We start from the raw sequence: 25,553 nt of genomic DNA on the forward strand, positions 1-25,553 counted from the left end.
CTACACCAACAAAACCCCATCTCTGCTGCCACCACCGATGAATCGTGATCCCAAGCTTCCAGTTGAGATGCCCTTCCTTGATGGATGGGTTAACAAGTTTGCAGACGATACCAAGATTGGAGGAGTTGTGAATAGTGTAGAAGACTGGCGATGGATACAGCGTGATATAGATCAGTTGCATATGTGGATAGAGAAATGGCAGATGGAGTTTAACCTGGATAAATGTGAGGTGTTGCACCTTGGTAGGACTAATGCCAAGAGGCAGTACACTCTTAAGGGCAAGACCCTTAAGTGTTTAAGAGCAGAGAGCCCTTGGGGTGCAAGTCCATGACTCACTGAAAGTGGCTGCACAGGTAGATAGGGTGGTTAAGGCGGCTTATAAAAGGTGTTGCCTGATAGGGTGGTGGAGACAAATTCATTGGGGGCTTTTAAGAGGGGCTTGGATGAGAGGAAAATAGAGGGATATGGACATTCTGTAAGTAGGAGGGAATAGCTATGTCAGCACAACATTGTGGGCCAAAGGGTCTGTTCTGTGCTGTACTGTTCTATGTTTCTCATTCTCACCCTAATGCCCTGCCCCTACCCTTGAGTTTCCCATTGCTCAACCTGACTGTTGCTCTGACCCTCCCCCACACCCCAAGCCTCTCTTCACTGCCCTGTGAGCTACCCTAGTACCTCTGCTCACTCCACAGTGTGTGTTTAGTAATAAGGCTGGTTTATCATGCACAATGCTTTGGGCAGAGCTAATAGATTTAATGCATGACTGCTTCTTCATCCAATGTGCCAAAGAAACCACAGACGGCAATGTTCTTCTTGAGCAAGAATGTACCAGCAAATTGACAAGAAATAAAGGTTCTGGCAAGCCTGGGAAAACAAAACAGGGAATTATAACTTTTGATGTGATTTGGGAGACTGAAATACCCCAGACCAGGAACAACCATAGCAAATAAATTGGGGGAAATTCTTCACACCAGTTCAGTACAGGACCAGTGGAATAGCTTTTAAGGCTTAAATGTGAGCAAACAGGAAGAATATTTACCCAAAACTAACAGGCTCCATAACAGACATACAAGAAAAGTAACGAAGAAGTGAAAAGAGTGAGCTAATGAGGAAAACAACCTGTGGAAATCCTGTGAGGAGATGGTGCAAAGTCTTCACTGGGACTAATTTAAGATCCACAAATGCAGTAAAAGGATGTTCAAAGGGGAAAAAGCAAAACAGAAATAGAAAATGACTTGAGTGGAGGCAAAGTATAAAATCTTTTAATACCACAGAGCAAGAGGCTAGTCAGAAAAGATGCGAAAAACATCAAGTAGAAAATGAAATGCAGAATGAGAACAAATGAGTAAATATTTTCAATAACCGCACTCACCAGACTAGAAATTATTTTACTATCATAAAGATCACATTCTTCAATTGAAATGTTCAGAAAACACAGAACAGCAATGTCAGGATTCCCTGTGTAACACTATGTTGTGTCAATTCCATTACAATTACAACACTCTAAAAATCTATTGGAGGTTTTCACAGCTGGCAGTATTTAGCATAGCAGCTGTCTTCTCAGCAGCCAGCCCTTAAAAGGGACATATCATAATATAAACAGCGAGCTCTCAGATACAGGGGCATGTGGTTAACAAACGAATGGATACTACAATGATGGGAATAATTACAAGTATGATCTGTGCATCATCAGGCTGGTACCAGCAGGCAATATGAATTCAGAAAGGGAAGGCATACCTCAAACCTCTACTCCAACAAGGAATGACAAACAAGGTGGACCACAGAAAGAAATACATGTCGTATCTCAGCATTTCAATGGCTCTTGATAGAGGGCCAGACAAAAGGAACACAAGCAAAGTCAAAGCTGTGGGTAGTTAAAGTGAACCCTGAGGGTAGCTAGCGTGCAGAAAACAATTGGTCCTTGGTACAGGAATTTTGATAGAATAAGTTAATGTAGGGAAAGAAGAGTACTGAGTGAGCTGTCCTTGGGATTGTGCTTAAAATAACTAAATCTTTTTTGACCCAATTTTTGGTTCTAATATTTTTCACCTTCAGTTTGGGAGTCATTTCATCTTGAAAGATTTTTTTCCCCCCCCCCCCGTGTGGTGGGTGATCTGAACCTTGTATGCAAACACGATGCACGAGGCCTTACCAAAGTTGCACTAAATATTTTTTAAAAAGGAGTTTTAATATTTTGAAAAAAAAATTAAAATAATTTCAGCACTTTGACAAAAATCTTTCCTATTCCACTCTTCATAAGCTTATGTTAGCAATGGTTTGTTGCCACTCATTTTCTTTCATTTCTTTTTCAAACATTATTAGTTTTATTTGTACTTATTGTTAATTGTTAATCTTTTATTAATTATTTTTTTGTTTGCCTTTATAACTTTCAATACGCTTCAGAATAATTCAATCCAAGGTAAAAATCCTTAACGATTTCTGAGAGACCACATAAATACAGTTCTTTCCTCTGAATTCTGCTTGGATGGCAGAAAAATTGGCATAGTAATAAGTAATGAACTTGGCAAACTCCAAATATCCCAATTGTTTAGATACTTTTGAAATCAAAGAAGCAGATGATGATGTTTAATCACGAGTTCAAAATGATTTGCTTCAATACTGAATCATGGTTGATGGGAAACTGTTAAGCATGTTTACATAATTACTAATCTGATTTTCCCACTGATCAGATCATGTGAATGATATCAGCGTTCCATTCTTGCATGGTATTTTTTATTCACAGTTTGTTTTTGGAGACTCCTGTCCAATGTATATTTGAAGCCTTATTTCATGAAGTTCATTTGCCTGGACAGAGCACAAAGAGGAAAGTCAAGTGGAAGATCCTCAGAGTCCCAACAAAGCCTGCCTGATTGTCTTCCATTTAGATTAATGGAAGGAAAATTATTGGCCTCAGTTACCTTCCTCACCTGATTTTTCTTGCTTCATTGCCAAAACTCAATGCTCTGACAGGAAAGAATGAGGATAACCCGTATGGCTGTATAAAAATTGAACACGATCACAACTTTCTTTATAAACTATCTTAAATAAATGCATTGGCATGCCATTGAAACTGTGTAGAGTATAAAAGTGGCTTGGCCCATATCCTTTACACCAGTGAAACATTGTTCTGAAAAATGAATCTGCCTAGAATTTAATTTGCACATGTAAAAGATCCTGCAATTTAGTTTTCCAATTAGCTACATAAATGTAACCTTTCTTATTTAACAGTGCAGCCTGTCTTGACAGTCTGATGCACACAATTTTTCAAGCATCATAATCACCATATTGCAGACAGGACAGCACCCCAACTCTAATTACTATAAAATTTAATATACAAAGGATTAAAAATTCAAAATTCTCAACTGCATGCTTCTTTTACCATAATGCAATCTTCTTTGTACGAGTTCCCAATACAGCCAAGTAAAGGAACTAAGTTATACAAGGTTGTCACGGCAGCCACACAATACAGAGCTGAATTCTTGCACTTTGCAACATTATCCATCTGTTTGCAAAGTGTCTGAAAATGTGACCTGAACAAATTATTTACATTAGGAACAGAAATGAACCATACCTGAACAGTATCCTCAATGATTCAAACACACCACTATCAGCATTTAAATCCAATCTCCAGTAAATCTAGGATTAATTTGAAGGCAGTGAAATAACAGATAATTTTTCCTATTTTGTCCTGGAGTCAGGGGTGGGGGAGGGGGGGGGGGTTGGTGTTGAGGGGATGCAACAGGCGTTAATTCCCAGTTTATTAGTTCTTTAGCAATTTACAACTGCTTAAACTGTTACTAAATAATTTAATGATGCTTGCATGATGCTACTTCTAATAGAACAGAAAGTAAAGGCTCAAGCCTGGTAAAACAGTAAGAAAATACCATACATAATATAAATATTTGAAAATCATGGATATGAATAAATATGTGGCATTGAATACGATTCCAAAAAAAGGTATTTATATTGCTGATGATGTTTAATTGCATTGCTGGGGACACTGAAATCAGTCTCGTTTCACTTACTTTGTATGACACTGAGCCCAAAAAGATGACAGTCTTTAAGCCTTAGAAGGTCGCAGACTTGAATGAATAATTCTTGGCACAACGCTTTAACCTACAAAAAAAAACAGATTTTGAAAGGAATTTAGCAAAGGCTGTTTCTTAGCATTAAGATTCACTGATTTCTTAGTAAAAATGAAACACAGCATGACATATTAATGCCTTTTTGAGATGAAATGTTGAAAAAACACCACCCTTTCCAAGCTGGATGCTTCGACTGTGAATTTGCTTTCAGCCTTAAAATAAATAATGCATTCTCAGAGCAAATAAAGTGGAAATTGCAACAAATTTTGTAGTAATTTTGTTAATAGATTAAGCTTTTGTCCATCAATTTATTAATTAATACATTAAATACATTCTATAGTTAAGATTAAATAAAGTTATTCACCATAAAATGTTTTGAGGGGAAGAATGCAACCTTCAACCATTTAAAACATTTTCCAAAGAAATAAACAGCTTAGAAATGTCTTTCAATGCTTCCATTTGGTAAAACGGTAGATGTATGGATGCTCTACATTCATTAGGCAAAGTTCAAAGTTTAAACAAGTGGCAGAAAGAATTTGGAATAAACAACTCATTTTTATTTTGATATTTCAGAGCACAATGGATTAAATAAAGTATCAAATGGGACAATCAAAGAACGTCACAGTATTGAAATATCATGCAGATTTCACTTTCATGTTAGTCTAGCTGTTCATTTAAGGGAACAATATCAATCAGAAGGAAATTGGACAAAACCTACATTCACAATAATGTTGAGAGCTTCATCGTTCGGAAGGAAGACACAAACACTCCGGCGGTCCTGCATTACTTTGTTGTTCTGAAAGGTGAACTTGCTCATCACGCCAAGCAGGCTGTCAGATGGTTTTCCCAGGTGCCCCAGGGATCTTTCACATTACAAGTCAGACCATTGAACTGTAATGAAAGATAGTCGCAAGCAAATCCTCTTCATCATACACTCGCAAGAGGAAGGGCAACTCTCATGTGTCATAACACTCCCTGCAGCTGGAGGAGGAAAAAAAAAGTTCTACATTATCAAAGAGAAGCCAGCCAATCTCTACACTGTAATTAGAATACTTCTTGGGCAAGCTTAGACAGAACTGTTGATTTAAATGAAAAGTTACCCAATTGCTGTGGATGGTTCATATTTGGAGGCTCGTCATAAAATAACTATACAACACATAGAAAGACCAATTACACTATTAAGACACAAGTATGCTTTAACAAATCCATCAGTATCTTGAAAATTTATTTCAGCATTTCCAAACCTTTCTGCTTTAGAAGGCAATATTATGAATTTGCCTAGAGAATGGCTTAAAATGGAGGGGCATGTAGAAGCAAAAGGGTTCTCCCGATTTAGATACTTGGATCAAATGCATTGATATCTTCCCCCCAACCACCCCACTCCCAAGGACTTTATGCTTGACAGAATATAAAAAAATCATTGCCAGCCCCCTCTGTAAAGACCTATTAGCTGGTAAGTGTAATACACAGACCCCTCAATCTACGACTCAGTGCAGCCACTTATTGAACACTGGAATGACCCTTTGACTCACTGTATAGTCAGACCCCCAGGAGACCCTTGTACTATTACTCCTCTTATATCCTATTACCCTTTTCAACCACAGGCTGCCATGGACACATTTCTTTAAGAGTACTGATGCTGCGTGTCTGTAAAGCTGCTGCCATCTGTGAAATGCATGGGATTGGTTTGATTGGTCTTAGAAGGGAGCAACACTGATAAATGATTTCTTAAAGCACACACGTGCCAAATTTGCATTATTTTTGTGACTTCCAACAGACCATCAGCACTATGTGCAGTAACTAATTAATGCACCAAAAATGCCTAAAGTCCAATTTCTAGGCAAGTACTTTTGCAGGGCAGAAAATAGCACAATGCCTCATGCAACAGAATGAACAGCTGTCCCTCCAGGGTTGCCTCATAGCAAATAACCAAAAAAAAAAATTCTTTTCCACAATATATTTCTTCCATGTCTAAAGCTCAACAATGAAACTCAATTACAAAAATAGAAAATGGTTTCATTTTCACCACAGTGCAGCAATCAAGAATGAGCATGTTTGCCAGATATTCCAGTTGTTTTTTTTTATTTATTCAGCTCTATCCAACTACATAATTTTGTAATCACAACCGACAAACCTTTGAGGTTTGAGGGCACAACCCTAGCCCTGCACAAGGTCATTATATTAATACTTTTAGCATGTCCATATGGCAAAATGTTAAGTAATTCCAAAAATGGAAACAGGAAAGCAAAGAAACAGACTAAAATATTGTTAACACTGTATTCCAAAGGAATTTGACAAAGATATTATTTAGTCCTTAACTCAAAGGAAATGCGTATGCTCTTGCAGGCTGTGGGAGGCAGAATTTTAACAACATGTCACATTCATATAATCTGTGAAGTGTATGCTCCTAACCTAAGAAGTCACTGCAGCTACATAACTTATTTCAAAATATCCCAAAGTTTTTGGGAAAAACTGTCTGCAGATGTTACAGTGAAATCTAAAATACAACATGCTCTCTTGTACCTTTTAAGGAAGTGGGTGTTGCTGAATTTCCAAACTCTCTCCTCTGGAGATTTAAGTAAAAATCACTCCAATGCAAAGTTTACACAATGATGGTTTGAAATAGTGTAGGATTGTAAACCCTTTCTTTCATTGTTTTATTCAAAATGTAAGCATGTGCATATTTTCAATATGTAGACACGATAGTGTAGCGATTAGCGCAACGCTTTACAATGCCAGCGACCCAAGTTCAATTCTGGCCACTGTCTGTAAGGAGTTTGTACATTCTCCCCGTGTCTGCGTGGGTTTCCTCTAGGTGCTCCGGTTTCCTCCCACATTCTAAAGACGTACAGGTTAGGAAGTTGTGGGCATGCTATGTTGGCGCCAGAAGCGTGACAACACTTGCGGGCTGCCCCCAGAACACTATGTAATAAAGATGCATTTCACTGTGTGTTTCCATGTACATGTGACTAATAAAGATATCTTATTTATATCAGCATCCACAAACCTCTGCTGACTCAAACATTGGAGCTGACTCATGCAAAGCAGTACAATCGGGTACACTGCAATCCCATTTCATGGTCTTGGTTAAGAAAGACAAATGATAACAATACTGGCTGTACCAGTTCTGACTAAGGGAGAGATTGTAACTTGCAAAATACTGGTTTAAAACAAGGATTTGATTACCATAATGCTTGAGATAAACCTCACTTGTTTATATATCATTCATCTAGTTTTATACGTTTTCATCAAAACAAGTATTTTTAGTATATTAGAAGATATTCAAAAATTTGTCAAATAAACTTAGTTGGCTATATTTCATCCCGTTGGTATTAGTGCACATCTTAATTGATATTTCATGCCTACATTTTACCAACAACCGTTTTCTTTAATGTTACTGCTTAAACATCACAGGCATTTCACTAGTGCGTTATCATCAAAATATGACCCTGAAATATTAAGGGAGATGATCTAAAGCTTGATCAACAATGCAGGCTTTGGAGCTTCCTAAAGAAGCAGCAAAAGAAAGGGTGTGGAGGCTTAGGGAGGGTCTACAGCTTGGGAAATTGGCAACTTGGCAATGAAGAAGTGATTAACTGTGGGGATGATTATGAGTTTAGAATTAGAATAACACTGATATCGGTGTGTTCTAGCACTGCAAAAAAAATGCGGGAGATAAGACAAAGCAAAGCCACATAAAGATTTAAAAACAAAGGGTGGGATTTTTAATTTTGAGACTTTCTTTAACAAGGAGCCAAAGTACATCTGTGAACAAGGGGGCTGGGTGAACAGGACTTGGAACCAGTTTGGATATGGGCATAATACATCAAGTTTGTGGAGAATAATACAAAGACAAACCAGGAAGGTATTGGGATAGTCAAATCTGGAGGTAACAGATGCTCAATTAAGTATCAGAGGCAGGGGAGTAGGGCAATATTGCACAGGTGGTGACACAAGAAATTCTGCAGATGCTGGATGTATCTGGAGCAATACACAAAAAGTGCAGGAGGAACTCAGCAGGTCAGGCAACATCCATGGAGGGAAATAGTCGACGTTTCAGGCAGAGACCCTTCATCAGGGCTGAAAAGGAAGAGGGCAGAAGCCAGAATGAGCAGGAAGGAGTACATGCAGGTAGGGAATAGGCGAGTCCAGGTGAGGGGGGAAGATAGTGGGTGGGGGTGGAGGAAAAGACTTAAGCTGAGAGGTGACAGGTGGAAGAGGCAGAGGGCTGGAGGAGGAGGAGGAGGAGGAATCTGGTAGGAGAGGGCAGTGGACCATAGAATAAAAAGGATAGAGAGGAGAGGACAGGAGATGGGCAGGTCATCAAGGCAGAGGAAGTGAGTCATAGGAATAAGGGAAGACTAAGGGGTGGGGGACAAAAGAAAAAATGGGTGGGGATATCAGAAGTTAGAGAAATCAATCTTAAGTCCATCAGGTTGGAGACTCCCAAGGCAGAATATGAGGTGTTGTTCCTCCAACCTGCGCCTGGCCTCAATGTGGCAGTAGAGGAGGCCACGGATAGACACGTCAGTATGGGAGTGGGATGTGGAATTGAAGTGGGTAGCCACTGGGAGGTCCTGGCTGTTGCAGAGGTGCTCGACGAAGCGGTCACCCAATCTGCATCGGGTCTCACCGATGTACAGGAGGCTACACCAGATGCAATAAAGGTGGGCAGGCACGGTAGTGTAGTGGTTAGCATAACGCGTTACAGCACCAGCGACCTGGGTTCAATTCCAGCCACTGTCTGTAAGGAGCTTGTACGTTCTCCCCATGACTGCGTGGGTTTCCTCCGGGTGCTCCGGTTTCCTCCCACATTCTAAAAGACGTATAGGTTAAGAAGTTGTGGGCATGCTATGTTGGCGCCAGAAGCGTGGCGACACTTGCGGGCTGTCCCCAGAACACTACTCAAAAAGATGCATTTCACTGTGTGTTCTGATGTACATGTGACTAATAAAGATATCTTATATATAAAAAAAGATAACCTTAAATTACACCCTCTGACACACAGGTGAAGCGCTGCCTCACCTGGAAGGATTGTCTATGACCCTGAATGGTGAGGGAGGAGGTGTAGGAATAGGTGTAGCACTTGGTGCTGTTGCAGGCACAAGTGCCAGGGGGTTATCAGTGGGGAGGGACGAGTGGACAAGGGAGTCACGGAGCAAGCGGTCCCTTCGGAAAGCAGAGAGAGGGGGTGAGGGGAAGATGTGCCTGGTGGAAGCATCCTGTTGGAGGTGGCAGAACTTGCAGAGAATGATGTGCTGGATACGGAGGCTCATGCAGTGGTAGGTGAGGACAAGGGGAACTGTGTCCCTGTTGTGTCAGTTGAGGGGTGGGGTGGTGAGGAAGGACGCGTGGGAAGTGGAGAAGATATGGGCAAGTGCAGCAGGGTGGTGTTGGAGACCACTGATGTGAATCTCACCTCAGGCTCAAACTGTCCAGTTCAGTTTTAGATGGAAGTCAGAGAATAACAGAGATTATGCTGAGAACGAAAGACAATAGCTTCAGCCTTCCCCAACTTACTAAGAAGTACTTTCTGCTGTAAATTGGGAAAGCAATCTGACAAGAGAAACTGGTGGGGTCAAGGTGTTGTGGTGGTAAGGTAGAGCTGGGTGTACATGTGGAATTAAATGCAATACTTTCAGGCGAGTGAAGGGCAAGTTGATGAGAAACAGAAGGGATTGAAGACAGATCCAGAGGTTAACGGCACAGAAATGAGAAAAGCCATTTCTGATTATTCTTTAACATGACTCAGGATAAGGTATCTTTATTAGTCACATGTATTTCACTGTTTCGATGTACATCTTTCGAATAGTGTGTTCTGGGGGCAGCCCACAAGTGTCACCACGCTTCCAGCACCAACATAGTATGCCCACAACTTCCTAACCCGTACATCTTTGGAATCAACATATTAGACTGGAGCAAGGCATGTGAGCTTCCTCCCAAGCTGGACAATGAAGCAGAGACACTGGAGAAGGATGGTGTGGTCAACTATATAAAAGTTTACAAGAGGGTTGAAAAGGACAAGGAGGTACAGATTTCCTTTGCTACAATCACATAAGAAGTGATTAAATGGCTTTAAGAACTATTTTGGTACTGTAATAAGGGCAGAAACCTGGTTAAGATAGGATAGAGTTGGAAGGCCATGGTGCATTCAAGGGGTTAGTGAAGTGAGAAAATTTGGAAATGGGATGGCAATCTGGAGGCTTAGGTGTTTTTTTTTGAGGAGTGGCATAATAATGACAGATTTTAAGGAAAGGCAATAAATACCAGGGAGGATGCTCAAGATGCAACAAGACTGACAGCAATATCAACATATTAACAACTTGGATTGACTGGAGGAGGCAGGACACTAAGGAATGTTGATGAACAGGGGGACTTTGGGGTTAAAGTCCATCGATCTTTGGAAGTAACAATGCAGGTAGATAGTGCAGTGAGGCAGATATATGGCATGCTCATCTTCATAGGCTGGGGTAGAGAATATAAAAGATGTTACATTGCAACTTTACAGAATTCTGGTTAGACTGCACTTGAAGTATTATGTGCGGTTCTGGTCACCAGACTGTAGGAAGGATGTCGTGCTGGAGAGAGAATAGAGGAGATTCACTAGGACGTTGCCTGGATTGGAGGACTTTAGTTATGGACAGAGATTGGATAGGCTAAATTTGTTTTCCCTGGAGCAAAGGAAGCAGAGGCCTGACAGAAGCATACAAAATTATAAACTGCATAGAAAATGTAGAGAGTCAGAATCTCTTTCCCCAAGCAGAGATATCAAAAACAAGAGGGCGCAGGTTTATGGTGAGAGGAACAAGCTTTAAAAGGGAATTTAAGGGGTACATGTTTTTATTTTTAAAAACACAGAATAGTTATTATTTAGAACTCACTGACAGAAGGTGGAGGAGTCAGATATAATCACTACGTTTAAGAAACCTGTAGACAGACATTAAAAAGACAAGGCATACATGGATACAGTCCTAATATGGGCAAATAGGATTATTGTCGATGGGCTGAAGGGTCAGCATAGACATGGTGGACTGAAGGTCCTATTTCTGTGTTGTACAACTCAAAGTACTGTCATGTTCTCCCTAATCAATAATGCAACTCTCCCTCCTCCTTTGCATCTCCCACTATCAAGTCTGAAACTTCTATACCCCAGGACATTAAGCTGCCAGTCCTGTCCTTCCTTTGACCACATTTCTGTGACTGCAATAATATCATAATTCCAAGTGCTGATCCATGCTCTAAACTCATCTGATTTAGATTTGAGGCTCCTTGCATTAAAGTAAACGCAGTTGAGCCAGCCAGGCTTCCCATGCTCCCTAACCTTCCTCTGTCTGTTCTACCCACTGGAATTGCTCAATTCATCCTCTGCATTTTTCTCCCCACCTGCTGTACTGCTACTATGCTTCCCATCCCATCAATTTAGCTTCAAACCTCGAGTTGTGTGAGCAAACCTCCCTGCAAAGACATTGTTTCGCCAACCCCACTGCTGCTGTCCCCCAAGTTTAAGTTCAGGTGCAACCTTTCCTTCTTGCACAGGACCCACCTATCCCAGAAGCAATCCCAATGATCCAAGTACCTGGAGCACTCTCCCTCCTGCACCCATTCATTAGCCACATGTTCATCTGTCCTATCCTCCTATTTCTACTCTTATCATGTGGCACAGGAGTAATCCTGAGTTTATCATCCAAGAAATCCTGTTTTTAAACCTTCTGCTTAACTCCTTAAGCTTGTTTTGCAGGACATCATCCCTCTCTCCCCGTGTTTGCGTGGGTTTCCTCTGGCTGCTCCGGTTTCCTCCCACATTCCAAAGACGTCCAGGTTATGAAGTTGTGGGCATGTTTTGCTGGTGTCAGAAGTGTGTTGACACTTGCGCTACACAAAAGATGCATTTCACTGTGTGTTTCAATGTATATGTGACTAATAAAGATACCTTATCTTACCAATGTGTACTACGACCTCTGGCTGTTCTTCTTTCCCCTTCAGAGCATTCTGTAGCTGACCCGAGACACCCCTGACCTCAGCACAAGGGAGACAGCATTTCATTCTGGAATCCCATTCTCATCCACAGAAGCACCTGTTTGCTCCCCTCACTAACAAATCCCCCACCACTACTGTTCTTCCAGACTCTTCCCTCTCCTGCTGTGAATCAGAGCCAACCGTGGTGTCAAAAACCTGGCTGCTGATTTCCTCCGAGAGGAATTCCCTCCTACCCCCACCCCCCAACAGTATCCAAAATGGGGAAACATGTTTGAGAGGGGAATGGCCACAGGACTACTGCACTCTCTGCCATTCCTGGTAGTCACCCATCTCCATTCTTTCTGTGCCTGCAGCATGACCAACTTACTAAATATTTTGTACATCCTGGATGAGTCTAAACACAGCTCCAATTGTCCTATGTGGGCTGGCAGGTGCCACAGCTGGGCCCACATCATGCAGGTGTAGTCACCAAGGGCATTAGAACTATTCCTGACCTCCTACATCCAGCAGGTGGAGAATACGATTGCCCTAGCTTCCATATCCTTTATCCACAGTCCCTTCGACTAAGGAAGAAGATAAAAATAACTTACCTTGTCACTCACTCACTCTCCTCATCAAACCCACACTCTGACCTCAATAGCAGCACCTTGACCTCACAGCCCCTCTCAAAATGGTTCCTATAGTAAAGGCCATAGCAGGCCTCAGTTCTCTGGTTAAGGCCCACTTCTGTGTGAATGGCTGCAGTGTCCATGGGCCTCTAACATATTAACTGAATTGTGTGCAAGGTGTGTATTGCACGCTGTTTGTTGTCACTACACATGCCCAAGAGCCTGTGTATAAGTGAGCAGCATACACAAAGAGGATCTAATTCAAAGTGCAGGCATCAGCTGTGCACACACCAAGGATGTAGTTGTGTTCAAATGTAATTCATCCACATAACACATGCAAATATTGACCACAGAAAGAATTCCACCCACAGACCAGGGATGGCTGACGGTTATTGTTCTGTATTTTGCATCCAATTACGTTTAAAGCTGCATTATTCAAGTGGCACATGCATTCTAAACATTCTTAACAGTTTCACAGCAAAACATCATGGAACACCGTAAGTGACAAGGAAACTTTCTCAGTGAATCTCAGCTTGAGCAAGAGAGAGACAAATCATCAGCATTGTAAAATGACACCAACTTTTCCCACATAGGTGAGATAAACTCCAATAATCCCAAATTTCACAATCCATTTGACAACATTCTCATCTTCATCTGTCACCAAAAAGGCCTTATATCCATTTTCAGGCAACAGAACACTCAATTCCACACTAAGTCAGTGAACTAAGGGTGGTGTCGGGCCATGTGATTTAAAAGGGGAAGGAGTATCACGCCAATCGAGAACTGAACAAGGGTGCAGAAAATGGTACTATATCCAGTAGCTAGGAACCATGATCCTGCATTGACGTCACTTTCCAAAGCACTGCCAACGAACTGCAAACTAGAAAGTGACAATTAGTTTTCAGACAAGGATGTGGAAATGCTGCTTCTGGTTGATGAAAGGCTCAACCACAAATAATGTTGTAATTACACCTATGGATACTGGGACCCATAAGGAAATAAAGGAGGCTAAATCAAACCTCTCTCTCAGCAATATATCTCCAAAGCCATAGATCAAAGAAATAAATAGAAAAGCAGACAGCAACCCACCAATATTTGGACTCTTTCTTCTCTCTGGAGATAGTCCATGAGTTGGTTAGAACACGGACTGTGTTCCTTATTTAGTCTCAGGAGAAAGTTGCTGGCATACAGGTAGAAATTTGCATGGTACCAGAAACAATTAAACTTGAATAAGTGTTTGATGTGGTGCTCCAGCAGCATCGTCAACATAATGGGTCCCAAAGGTCATTGGAGCTTCAGAGATCTAAACACAGCTAGGTCAGGAAAGCAAGAGAACCCACAGGAGCAATGCTCTGCTGTGCCTCATCCTGCCTGGATAAGGCAGTCTTCTAACCCCTCCATCCACAATTCTTACATCAAAGTTTGTTAAGGGGAACAGGTACACAGTGGCAACACTTTCCAGTGGAAGATCCCACTTGTCTGGCACAGATGGAAGATGGCCCATTTATGGAAGGTCTTTGTGTCAAATGAGCTCAATCATACCGAGGAGTGTAGTCTCCATTAGAAATGGGACTCAAGGCCAGGATCCATGAAGAAATGACACTTTTTTTGTCTAATCACACTCTTACACAGTGAGCTGAGGGTGACCAGAGTTTGTCTCTTGGAGGACAGCAACCTGTAGTCACCTGGTTTTCTGGCTGGATGGAATAGGTAAAGATGGACTCACAGCAGAGCTTTCCATCAGCTTCCATGTGAAAACAAAGTGTCCTTCCACTGACCTTGGAAAGTCCAGCATGTAGCACTGGGGTGATACCAATGTTATGCCGTAGGTTCAATCCTGTCTGGGTAGAGTTTGCAAGTTGTTCCTGTGACTGCATGGGTTTCCACTGGATGTTCTGGCTTCTTCCCATGCCCCAAAGATACACGAGTTGGTAGGTTAATTGGAGCCACACTGCATGGAAATGGGTCCTTCAGCCCAACTGATCTATGCCGACCCAAGATTCCCATCTAAGCTAGTCCCACGTTTGGCCCATATCCCTCTACACCATTCCTATCCATGTACCTGTCCAAGTACCTTTTAAAATGTTGTTAATGCACTTCAGTTGTTATTAGTTGGTCTCAGTAAGTTGCCCCATGTGTATGCGAGTATACAAATCTGGGGTAGTTGATAGGAATATAAGAAGAATAGGTTATAGGGAAATATTAGCGAGGGAATGGAATTCCTATGTGCAGGCATAGAATCAATGGGTTGAATGGCCTTTTAATGTCATGTATGCCTGTGTTGGTTTTGACTTGCTACCTTGTGCTCTTAAAACCGAATAAGAGGCATTGGTGGGTCCCTAGACTTTGAATTTTGAGTGGTCACAGACACACAAGGGCTCCTCTAAATTTGAACATAATCCCCAAAGTGCTTTTTTTAAAAAAAAATCAGCATATTGTAAGCACAACTTCTATTAATTGTATTCCACTGTTCTGACTCACTTTTTCTGATTAGCTTTTTGAATGCACTGCCAGATCAACTTAACATTAAAAGTTGTACATCCCTACTATAAGGTCACATTCTCATTTAAATGAATTCCTCTGTTTCTTCACTTGACCCCTGGAAAGGTATTATTTTTATTTACTTTTTGAATTAACTATTCATTGTGGAGTCTACTGGTTTCCCCTGGTATAATCATGCCTTGAATTTTCAACATTTTAAATTGGTTCATTTTTCTCATCTGAAATAACGTTCAACAGTATTTCTCACCATGTTTATTTGTTTACATTTCACTCCTATATAGCTTCTTTTTTTAAAACAATCACATGCTTTTGACCAGAATATCTGCAGGGTACATATAACTATACTGCATCCTTTTGGTCACTCCACTACACTTACTTTTGATAATCCTACTGATGGCACCACATCCACTGCAAGATGCAGATGGAAGTAACCTATACACTCGGCTAAAAAGTAATTTTGTGCAACTTTACTGGTTCAAATTCTGATTCTGTTACCTTGCATCCATTATTGAGCTAGTTGAAATCAAATTTATGCTCCTTTTAAACTTTTTTTTAAAATGTCATTTTGTGCAGGGGATTTCCAATAAACATTTACATTTAATTCCCTTCCCTGTTAAATTATGCAAAACTACTTCACTGCATTTCTTCTGCCAAGGTGTTAATTCACATTTTCATGCTCCAATCTATCTAAGTTATGAAAAGGATACACTTTGCTCTTTTGTCAGTCCTGCCAGTTGTGCCTGACTCGTGGGCCCACGTCCATCTTCTGGATAGGTCACAAGCCTGCAGTTTCTACACAGATGATTTGTTACTGCTCCTTATGCTTCCAAGATCTTCAATTTCATACAAGAGCTGTTGTAGATGAATCTTAGGGTGTCTTGGAGTGTCAGAGTTGAAATCTATTATTTGATCTCAAAGTGAATGCTTGTTTATCATCTACACTTTATAGGGAGGGGTTTCTGTGCTTTATTTACAGGATTTGATTTACTATAAATCAAACAAATAGGAGCAGGAGGGGGTCATTTGTTCCATGTAATTAATGTGGTCATTGGAGTCACATTTTCTTATCTTTCATTTTTAACCTCCGATCCTCTCCAACTTGTTATTAGGGTGGGCATAGGTTGTTATTAACTGTTTGACACTAAGTAATTTGTTAGTTGCACTTTCAGCTTGCCATTGAGTGGTGTGGTGGGTCATCACACCAGCATTCCAGTTCTGGGATCTGTGCCTGAACTCTGTCTCCAGGTCACGCAATCCCACAGCCTGAAACTACGTGCAAATTGGCAATGTTTCTCAAATTACCCAATTACCTAATGTGAGAAGAAACTCACAGGACAGGTTGATCTAGGTGCTCCCATGCGGTTGCCCTTAATCTTGCTAATAGCTAGATAATCCAAGAAGTGAAAATGATTGGGCACTTATCTGTACCTTTGATGAATGGATGCCAAAATATTTCAGAATGCTCAGTGCACCTGCTGTGCTAACACAGGCAGAATCCAAGCAAGAACAGTGGTATCAAAAGCAAGTCACAGGTCTGAACTCCAAATGTATTCACATATGTGTGGCCTGTGGACAGCATGGGCCACGCATTTATGTTTTCTGATAACATTCTATCTGATGGTGCACAATATGACAATTCCTAGGCCACATTGTGATTACTTGTAATTTACATTACATATTCCAACTATCAATGAGCAGATTATTTTGTAAAGTTTTTACTCTTCAAAGTGAGGGATATCAATGCTTGAAAATTAGAATACACCATTCACATTATCTATGCCCTGTGTTGGCATTAACAAACAGATGAGTTCCCTTAGTCATTTACAAGCAGCTCTCCTTCTGGCCATGTGCCACCTAACACTCACCCAAGCACAATTCTGATTGCTCTCCTCTAACACCAAGAGCAAGTAACAGGCCTTTATCTATGTTAAATGTACAGGGCCCGTTCTATTGTGCACATTGCCATGGATCTTATGTGCAACAGAACTTTGCAGCAGTGGGCCCACAGAAAAAGTATGCATTGATCTGGTGTGCAGCACCTTTCCCAGCATGGAAGAATTTCCAGGCCCCTGTATTAATGCAACACCTTTCACACTGCAAACCATCAAGAGAGAATCATGAATCAAACATGAACCTCGAAGTGTTATGGAGACAGATGACCAAACACTTGGTCAAAGAGCAAGTTCGAAGGAGCATTTTACAGAAGTGGAGAGACGTAGGGATGGAATTCCAAAGCTGAGGTAGCTTGAAAGTGTGAGCAGCAATGTTAGCGCATTCAAAACCAGAGATGCATGAAATCCCAGAATTGGAGAAACAGGGAGACCTTGAAGTCTTATTGGGTAGAGGAAGCTATACAGACAGTGCAATTAATGCCATGGAAGGATTTGTACACAAGGATAAGTAGAAACTTGAGAGTTTGCTGAACATCGAACCAAGGCAGCTGAGTAAACAGAGGAATTGAATGAGTGAATGGGGTTCGGTGCACATTAAGATGCAGGTAGAAGTGTTTTGGACGAGCACAGTTTACCCAGGGTAGAGATGGAGGCCATCTAGGAGTACCAGGGAATAGCAAAGTCCCAATGTAACACAGGTGTTGATGACACTTAGCAGCAGATGAGCTTCGGTAAGACACATTTAGTCAATGATGAGGTGGAGGAAATGGGCAGGATGTGGAATAGATACATAGTCAGATGCAAGTCAGTGAATTTCAGCTTAAAACAGTTATGTTTAGTAAGTGACGTTTGGCCCCCCAAGTAAAAGTTATCAAAACCACACAAATAGACAAACTACATTGTTAAAACCTCTGACAATACATCAGAATTCATGGTCCACACTAATTCAATTTCCTGGGCTGCAGGCATATATATTAATTTCCAATTTGTCTTTATTCTATATTTACTTCAACAGATTGACCATTTTAATTAGCTGTAGTAACTATATTAACCAATGCAGAACTGAGAATATTTAAATACCTTGATGGCATTTTAGTCCTTGCAAATATCTAATAGTACGATCAAAGCATAGAACTGCGTTGACTTAATTAAACTCAAAACTGTTCTATCTCGGAAGTAATACAACTTGAACAGAAACAGAAACAAAGCTATTCTGAGAATCTGAAGCAGCTATTGTTAAATGGCAGTTCAGCTTTTATCTACTGCTTCTCCTGCTGGGTCTTGCTGTTAAGGTCTGCTGCCAGGGGAGAAACATCACGTGATAACAGAAGGAAAGAGTTATTTTTATACAACCTATGCTTAACAGGGGAGAAAATGTGAGAATTATTTTTATGGTTCCCTGAATGCAATAAGCTATTTTTAAATCAAGTGCTGGGCAATTTGCAGAGCTACTTGCCATCTCAAATTCAGTAAGACCCTAATATCAGTGTTACATCATCTTTATCTTTTAGCTTCATTTATGATGCATATTAAAATGCCTTTGTTTCTCAACCTTACAGTGTTATATCTTCATTATATTTTTCTTTCAGCTTCATTATACAGTGCAACTGAATTAAAATGCTTTTGTTTCGCAATAATTCACATTTCCACTCAGGCGGCCAAAAAAACTTTTACATTCCAACACAGCACAATAAAAAATTCCCAAATTGTCTAGCCAGCAAATGGTTTGACCTTTTTCCTTCACATACCTCATTAATAGTGCTCAGTATTCACTGCATAACCCTGACTTGAGTGCAAGCTGCTCACAATAAGACATCCTTTAACAATCCTCCCAAAATACTATGAACATTTTGTTTGTTTTGACAAGCAGCATTTTGGTACCTCGCACAAAAATATAAATTGGATGCGAGTTATGAAAAGAGCAAGATTATTTATCCATGATAATACACATAAATGCATTTGGCTGTTAGCTTGTTTCACTGGGGAGACACCCAAAGGGACACTGGTTTGTGCCACTGGGAACAGAGGAAGCCTTTTAATTTGAAACCAGGGGGCCTGGGGAGTTTCAACTAGTTCTGTCCAGCTTAGGCTCCTGATGGAAATCCTTCACTTAATAAATAACTTTGGTCAGCTTTGTAGCCTTTACAATGACGTGAAAACTGGTGGTACAACTTCAAATCTTCGTTTTCAACAGATGTGATGTTAGATAATCAGAAAGGTTCATCTCCAGGATGAACAAATGCATTAAAAATTGCCTCAAAGATAGACAAGTTGCAACAAAGCATGATTATTGAAACAAACACAAAGACACTATGAATATGGGAATGTGGAATTATGGCTGATTTGGCCCACAGGGGTGTCTCCTTTCTAAAGCAATCTAATTAATCCCATTGCTCAATACTTTACATGTGGCCTTGCATTCCCTCTGCTTCAAACAAATATCCCAATTTTAATACTCAACCATGCCAAGCGGAAAAGTATTCCACAGCCCAAAAATCTACTTCAAAAATAAATTTCTTTCCGTCCTTCTCCCACATCCCCACCCTTCAACACCATTACCGACTCCCAGAGGATATAATCTTTCTCCATTCATCCCATCAAATCATTCAAAATCTTAAAATGCATCTGTTCTCCTTACAACTCCCTCTGCTCCTCTGACAATGTTCCCTTTTTGTACTGCCTCCATGATCAGTCTACAGTTGTCTATTGGGTGGGCATGGTGTGCGGACCCTTCAGCGTCCCAGACTCTGGAAGTCAACTGTTTCTCAGGGACAGGGATTCTGTTCCAGATGCTAAAGTTTACGCTTTGCTTTATCCTGCTCTCCATCCAGAATCCATGCACAGACTGAACACACTGCACAAGGCTCCCTGCACTGATTCCTCTTGGAACAGCAAACAAACTGCTTGAAGAACGGGACCAGATGAGATGTACCCCAGGCCACTGTGGGAGGCAAGGGAGGAGATTGCTGAGCCTCTGGTGACGATCTTTGCATCATCAATAGGGACGGGAGAGGTTCCGGAGGATTGGAGGGTTGTGGATGTTGTTCCTTTATTCAAGAAAGGGAGTAGAGATAGCCCAGGAAATTATAGACCAGTGAGTCTTACTTCAGTGGTTGGTAAGTTGATGGAGAAGATCCTGAGAGGCAGGATTTATGAACATTTGGAGAGGTATAATATGATTAGAAATAGTCAGCATGGCTTTATCAAGGGCAGGTCCTGCCTTATGAGCCTGATTGAATTTTTTTTTTTTTGAGGATGTGACTAAACACATTGAAGGAAGAGCAGTAGATGTAGTGTATATGGATTTCAGCAAGGCATTTGATAAGGTACCCCTTGCAAGGCTTATTGAGGAAGTAAGGAGGCATGGGATCCAAGGGGACATTGCTTGGTGGATCCAGAACTGGTTTGCCCACAGAAGGCAAAGAGTGGTTGTTGACGGGTCATATTCTACATGGAGGGAGGTCGGTGACCAGTGGTGTGCCTCAGAGATCTATTCTGGGGCCCTTACTCTTCGTGATTTTTATAAATGACCTGGAGGAGGAAGTGGAGGGATGGGTTAGTAAGTTTGCTGATGACACAAAGGTTGGAGGTGTTGTGGACAGTGTGGAGGGCAGTCAGGAGGTTACAGTGGGACATAGATAGAATGCAAAACTGGGCTGAGAAGTGGCAGATGGAGTTCAACCCAGATAAGTATGAAGTGGTTCATTTTGGTAGGTCAAATATGATAGCAGAATATAGTATTAATGGTAAGACCATAAGATGCTCAAAGCGGCTGCGCAGATTGACTCAGTGGTTAAGGCGGCATGCGGTGTATTGTCCTTCATCAATCGGGGAATTAAATTTAGGAGCCGAGAGGTAATGTTGCAGCTATATAGGACCCTGGTCAGACCCCACTTGGAGTACTGTGCTCAGTTCTGGTCGCCTCACTACAGGAAGGATGTGGAAGCCATAGAAAGGGTGCAGAGGAGATTTACAAGGATGCTGCCTGGAATGCGGAGCATGCCTTATGAAAGCAAGTTGAGGGAACTCAGCCTTTTCTCCTTGGAGCGATGGAGGATGAGGGGGGGCCTAATAGAGGTATACAAGATGATGAGAGGTATTGATCGGGTGGATAGTCAGAGGCTTTTTCCCAGGGCTGAAATGGTTGCCACAAGAGGACACAGGTTTAAGGTGCTGGGGAGTAGGTACAGAGGAGACGTCAGGGGTAAGTCGTGAGTGTGTGGAATGGGCTGCTGGCAACAGTGGTGGAGGTGCATACAATAGGGTTGTTAAGAGATTTTTGGATAGGTACATGGAGTTTATGGAGCTATGGATAAGCCTAGTAATTTCTAAGGTAGGGACACGTTCGGCACAAATTTGTGGGCTGAAGGGCCTGTATTGTGCTGTAGGTTTTCTAGGTTTCTAACTCAGCGGAGCAAACTGCAAACCGCTGATCCATTGAGTTCTTCAAAGCAGTTTTTTTGCTCCAGATTCCAGTGTCTGCAGTCTCTTGTGTCTCCCTGATTTCCCTTTGGCCTGATTTTAACCCTCACCTCACCCACAATGTGAGTGTTGCGAAACTAACCTGCTTAGTGACGAGTTAGGCCATCCTACTAAAAGCAATATTGACTAGAAATACTCAGGTCTGAGTGTCTGTGGAGAGAGAAACAGAATTAATACTTCAGGCTGATAACCTCTCACCAGAACTCAGTTCTGATTAATTGCAAGTGACCAGAAACATTCACTCTGGTTTTTCTCTTCACAGATGCTGACTGACCTCCTGAGTGTCTCCAGCATTTTCTGCTTTATTTCATACTTTCTAATTTCTAGGTTCTGTTGTAGTTTGATTTTGCCCTTGTAAGAGGGATTGGACCCCTTCTTAAAATTCCACAGTCCAATGACATTATTAGCACTGCAACATAATATTGACATCAGGCCTGCGAGGCACATGTCATTTAGTGGGAGGAGCTCCCTGGCAAAAAAATACAAGGCAAGTTGTTAAAATTTCCTTCTCTTTAAGATGTATCAGGCTTGAAGAAACAATGGTGCCAACCTCCAGTCACCACTCCCCATCACTGCACATCCACCACTGTCAAAGAATCCTTGGGCTTTCTAGCCTAGAGTTTCTTCATCACAGGAAAATTACAAGCCTGAATCTGCTGACCGTTTTAAACCAGCTCCAAACTCTGGAGCGACAAATAATCTTTAACAGTAAACGAAAATCAAAATTAAAACTGCAGATGTTGGAAATCTGAAACAAAAACAGAAAATTCTGGAACAGGAAATCCAGATGCAGGATCTCAACCTGAAACTTCAACTTACACCTTTTGCCTCCAAAAGGTGCTGCTTGACCCCGAGTTTTTTTGTTCCAGATTACAGGATCTGCAGTCTCTTTTTATCTTCATACAAATGCTGGAAAAACTAAGATCAGGCAGCATCTATGGAAACGGAAACAGTTTGTGTTTGCGAGCCTTTGTCAGAACAGGAAAAGAGAGAGAGAGAGAATTACTTTCGGTAGGAGAGATGGAGGGGAGGGTTATGTAGAACAAGTGTGATAGGATAAGTTAACATGACTTATTGGCAGTAATTACCAACACATTAAACTTCATGGTCCATGTGGCGAGTTGTTTATTGTAAGGTGGTGGGACTTGCCCTGCAGGCAGACTGAATGAAAAGGATAAGAAAAATTCAGCCGACACGTTAAAGAAACACAAAATGGAAAAAGCTAGAAACTCAGCAGATAGGCAGCATCTGTGAAAAGAGAAACAGTTAACATTTCAGATGGGGGACTCTTCATCAGACCTGAGAAAAAAGAAAAATAATTAGTCTAGATAGTGGTAAAATAGAAGGGAATTTCTCTCATAGAATAAAGTGCCACATGAGATTAACATTAAATTGCTATAGAGTCATAGAATCACACAGCAGAGGAAGTGGTAGAGACTATGGTTGTGTAATTTGTTGCTGACGAGGTTTCAGCATACTGGGATATGTCCAACAGTCTAGACTATACACAGAAGAAAACCTGATGGCAGGCGGAAATAGGCAGTAAGAAAGAGCACATTATCTAAAAATAGAGAATTCAATAGCAAGTCCAGAAGGCTGCAACATGCGCAGATGAAAATGAAGTGTTGTTCTTTGACCTTCTGTTGGGTCTCATTGTAATATTGCAGGAGGCGAGAGAGCGTTGGTGAATAGCAGACAAGTGGAAGCTCAGAGATACAAGAGACTCCAGATGCTGGAATCTGGAGCAAAAAAAAACAAACTGTCGGAGGAACTCAGTGGGTCAGGCAGCATCTGTGGAGTTAGGAGGAGAGTCGATGCTTTGGGTCAAGATCCTGCATCAGGTAGCGCAGACTCACTCCCGCGGACTGAGCACAGATGGTGCACAAAGACAACATGTGTAACAGCCCATTGGAACAGAGGTGACCTGACCCTGTTCTGTATTGTCAACCCTGAATTGCCAGTGAACTCTACTCAAACTTTTCCCCACAACATTGAAAACGCCACAAAACAAAAATCTCTCGCTCCTAGATTGCCGACAGCCTGTGGGGTGGTGGTAGGGGAGTGCTGATAGTATGACAAGTTTGGGCTGGGAGACAAGAGTGATTTCGAGATCTCCTATGTGAATAATGTTTCCCGATTTCACTCCCAATTAATCTACAAATATACCCTTGTGCTCTGGAATCCTCTGCAGAGGGAATGGTTTCCCTGTACTAAAATCAGGGAATGCTGGAGGTACTCAGGTCAGGCAGCAACTGTGAAGAGAGAAAGAGTTAATGATCTCACATTAGAACAAGGAAAAATTAGAACAAGCACAGTTTTAGATTGTAGAGATTCCACCATGAGGTACTTGTTCCACTCTTTCAGCATTCTACAGGGATTATTCCCTCCACAGCTCCCTCGTTCATTCTTCTATTTCCATCAATATCTACTCAGCTTCTTTTCTGTGCAACTGCAGGATATGCAACGCCCACCCTTTCAGCTCTTCCCTTCCACCAGACAAGGACTCAAATTTTGATTGCAAGTAAAGCAGCAATTCACTACGCACAATGTGGTCTCCTTGACATTGGAGAAACCAAATGCATACAAGCACATTGCACAATACCTCTGTACAATCCACAAGGGTGATCATATCACCTGTCACTTTTATTTCTCCATTCCACTCAGATCTCTCCTTCTTTGGCCTTTTACACTGTCACAACACTATCTCATCTGATCAAATATGTTACAGACTCACAAATACACAAGAAAATAGGAGCAGGAGTAGGCCAACTAGTCCCTCAAACTTGCCCTGCCATTCAATATGATCATAGCTGATCTGCCCCTAGCCTCTATTCTGCTTGTTCTCTACTGTCTGCAATTCCCCCTCCTTTCAAAAATAAAATGCAACTCCTTTCTCGCTAATGAATTAGCCTTCACAACCCTCTGAACTGGAGAATTCCAGAGATTCGCTATCCTCTGTAAGTAGTAGTTCCTACATACCTCAGCTTTAAATGACTGCCCACCTGCAACAAATTCCAGATAACAGCCTGCCTAGTTTGCATCAAAACTGGCCAGTTCTGATGAAAGGTCATCAACCTGTAACATGAACTCTGTTTTTCCCTCCCCATAGATGCTGCCTGACCCCTGAACCCAGGTCCCCACCCACCTGGGTCATTCTCTCTTCTCCCCCTCTCCCATCAGGCAGAAGATACAGGAGCCCGAGGGCACGTGCCACCAAGCTCAAGGAGAGCTTCTATCCCACGGTGATAAGACTATTGAACGGTGCCCTAGTACAATAAGATGGACTCTTGACCCCACAATCTACCTTGTTATGACCTTACACCTTATTGTCTACCTGCACTGCACTTCCTCTGTAGCTGTGACACTTTACTCTGTATTCTGTTATTGTTTTACCCTGTACCCTCAATGCACTGTGTAATGAATTGATCTGTACAAACTGTATGCAAGACAAGTTTTTCCACTGTACCACAGTACAAGTGACAATAATAAACCAATACCAATAAGTATTTCCAGTGTTGGCTTTTATTTCAGATTCCCAGCAACTGCAATGCTGTGTGTCTCAGTTCAAACATATTGTTTCTCCCTTTATTTATGGCTCCTTCGTATCAACAAGCCTTCAGCACCATTTCGTACCACAGTTTCTCTTGACCGCCACCCGATCACAGGCACTTTCTAAGCCCTCCCCATTCTGTACAACTTGTTTGATTTCTAAATTGTTTTAATTCTGATGATAGGTTATCAATGTGACCTGTTAACTCTTTCTCTCTCTACAGATGCCAGCTGCTCTGCTGAGTGCTTCCAGAATTGTGTGTTTTTATTTCAGATAACCAGCATCTGCAGTTTTTTTGCTTCTGTAATGATTTCTCTCTGTATGGCCTATTGACTCCATTTATCATTTTATGATTGGACCATTACTTGTGCTTTCCTCATTGCCTAGAATTCTCTACCATGGAGGGCTGTGGAGGCTAGATCATGCAGCACAAGTATCATTCAAGTGAACCCTGGCT

At 41.5% G+C, this 25,553-nt stretch overlaps 1 protein-coding gene across 1 annotated transcript in view; it reads right to left on the bottom strand.

The window, feature by feature from the left end:
• The window catches only part of frmd6 (FERM domain containing 6), a 108,891-nt gene that overhangs the window by 52,769 nt on the left and 30,569 nt on the right, over window positions 1–25,553 (bottom strand). The window contains exons 2-3 of the mRNA XM_052025443.1: window positions 4,804–5,066; window positions 4,026–4,116 (exon numbers count right to left, since the gene is read on the bottom strand). Of these exons, the coding sequence (XP_051881403.1) occupies window positions 4,026–4,116; window positions 4,804–4,902 (190 nt within the window). The 5' untranslated portion in view covers window positions 4,903–5,066. The remainder of the gene's footprint in view (window positions 1–4,025; window positions 4,117–4,803; window positions 5,067–25,553) is intronic.

Source organism: Pristis pectinata, chromosome 1 (assembly GCF_009764475.1).
Source record: "Pristis pectinata isolate sPriPec2 chromosome 1, sPriPec2.1.pri, whole genome shotgun sequence".
In the NCBI taxonomy this organism is placed as follows: Eukaryota; Metazoa; Chordata; class Chondrichthyes; order Rhinopristiformes; family Pristidae; genus Pristis; species Pristis pectinata.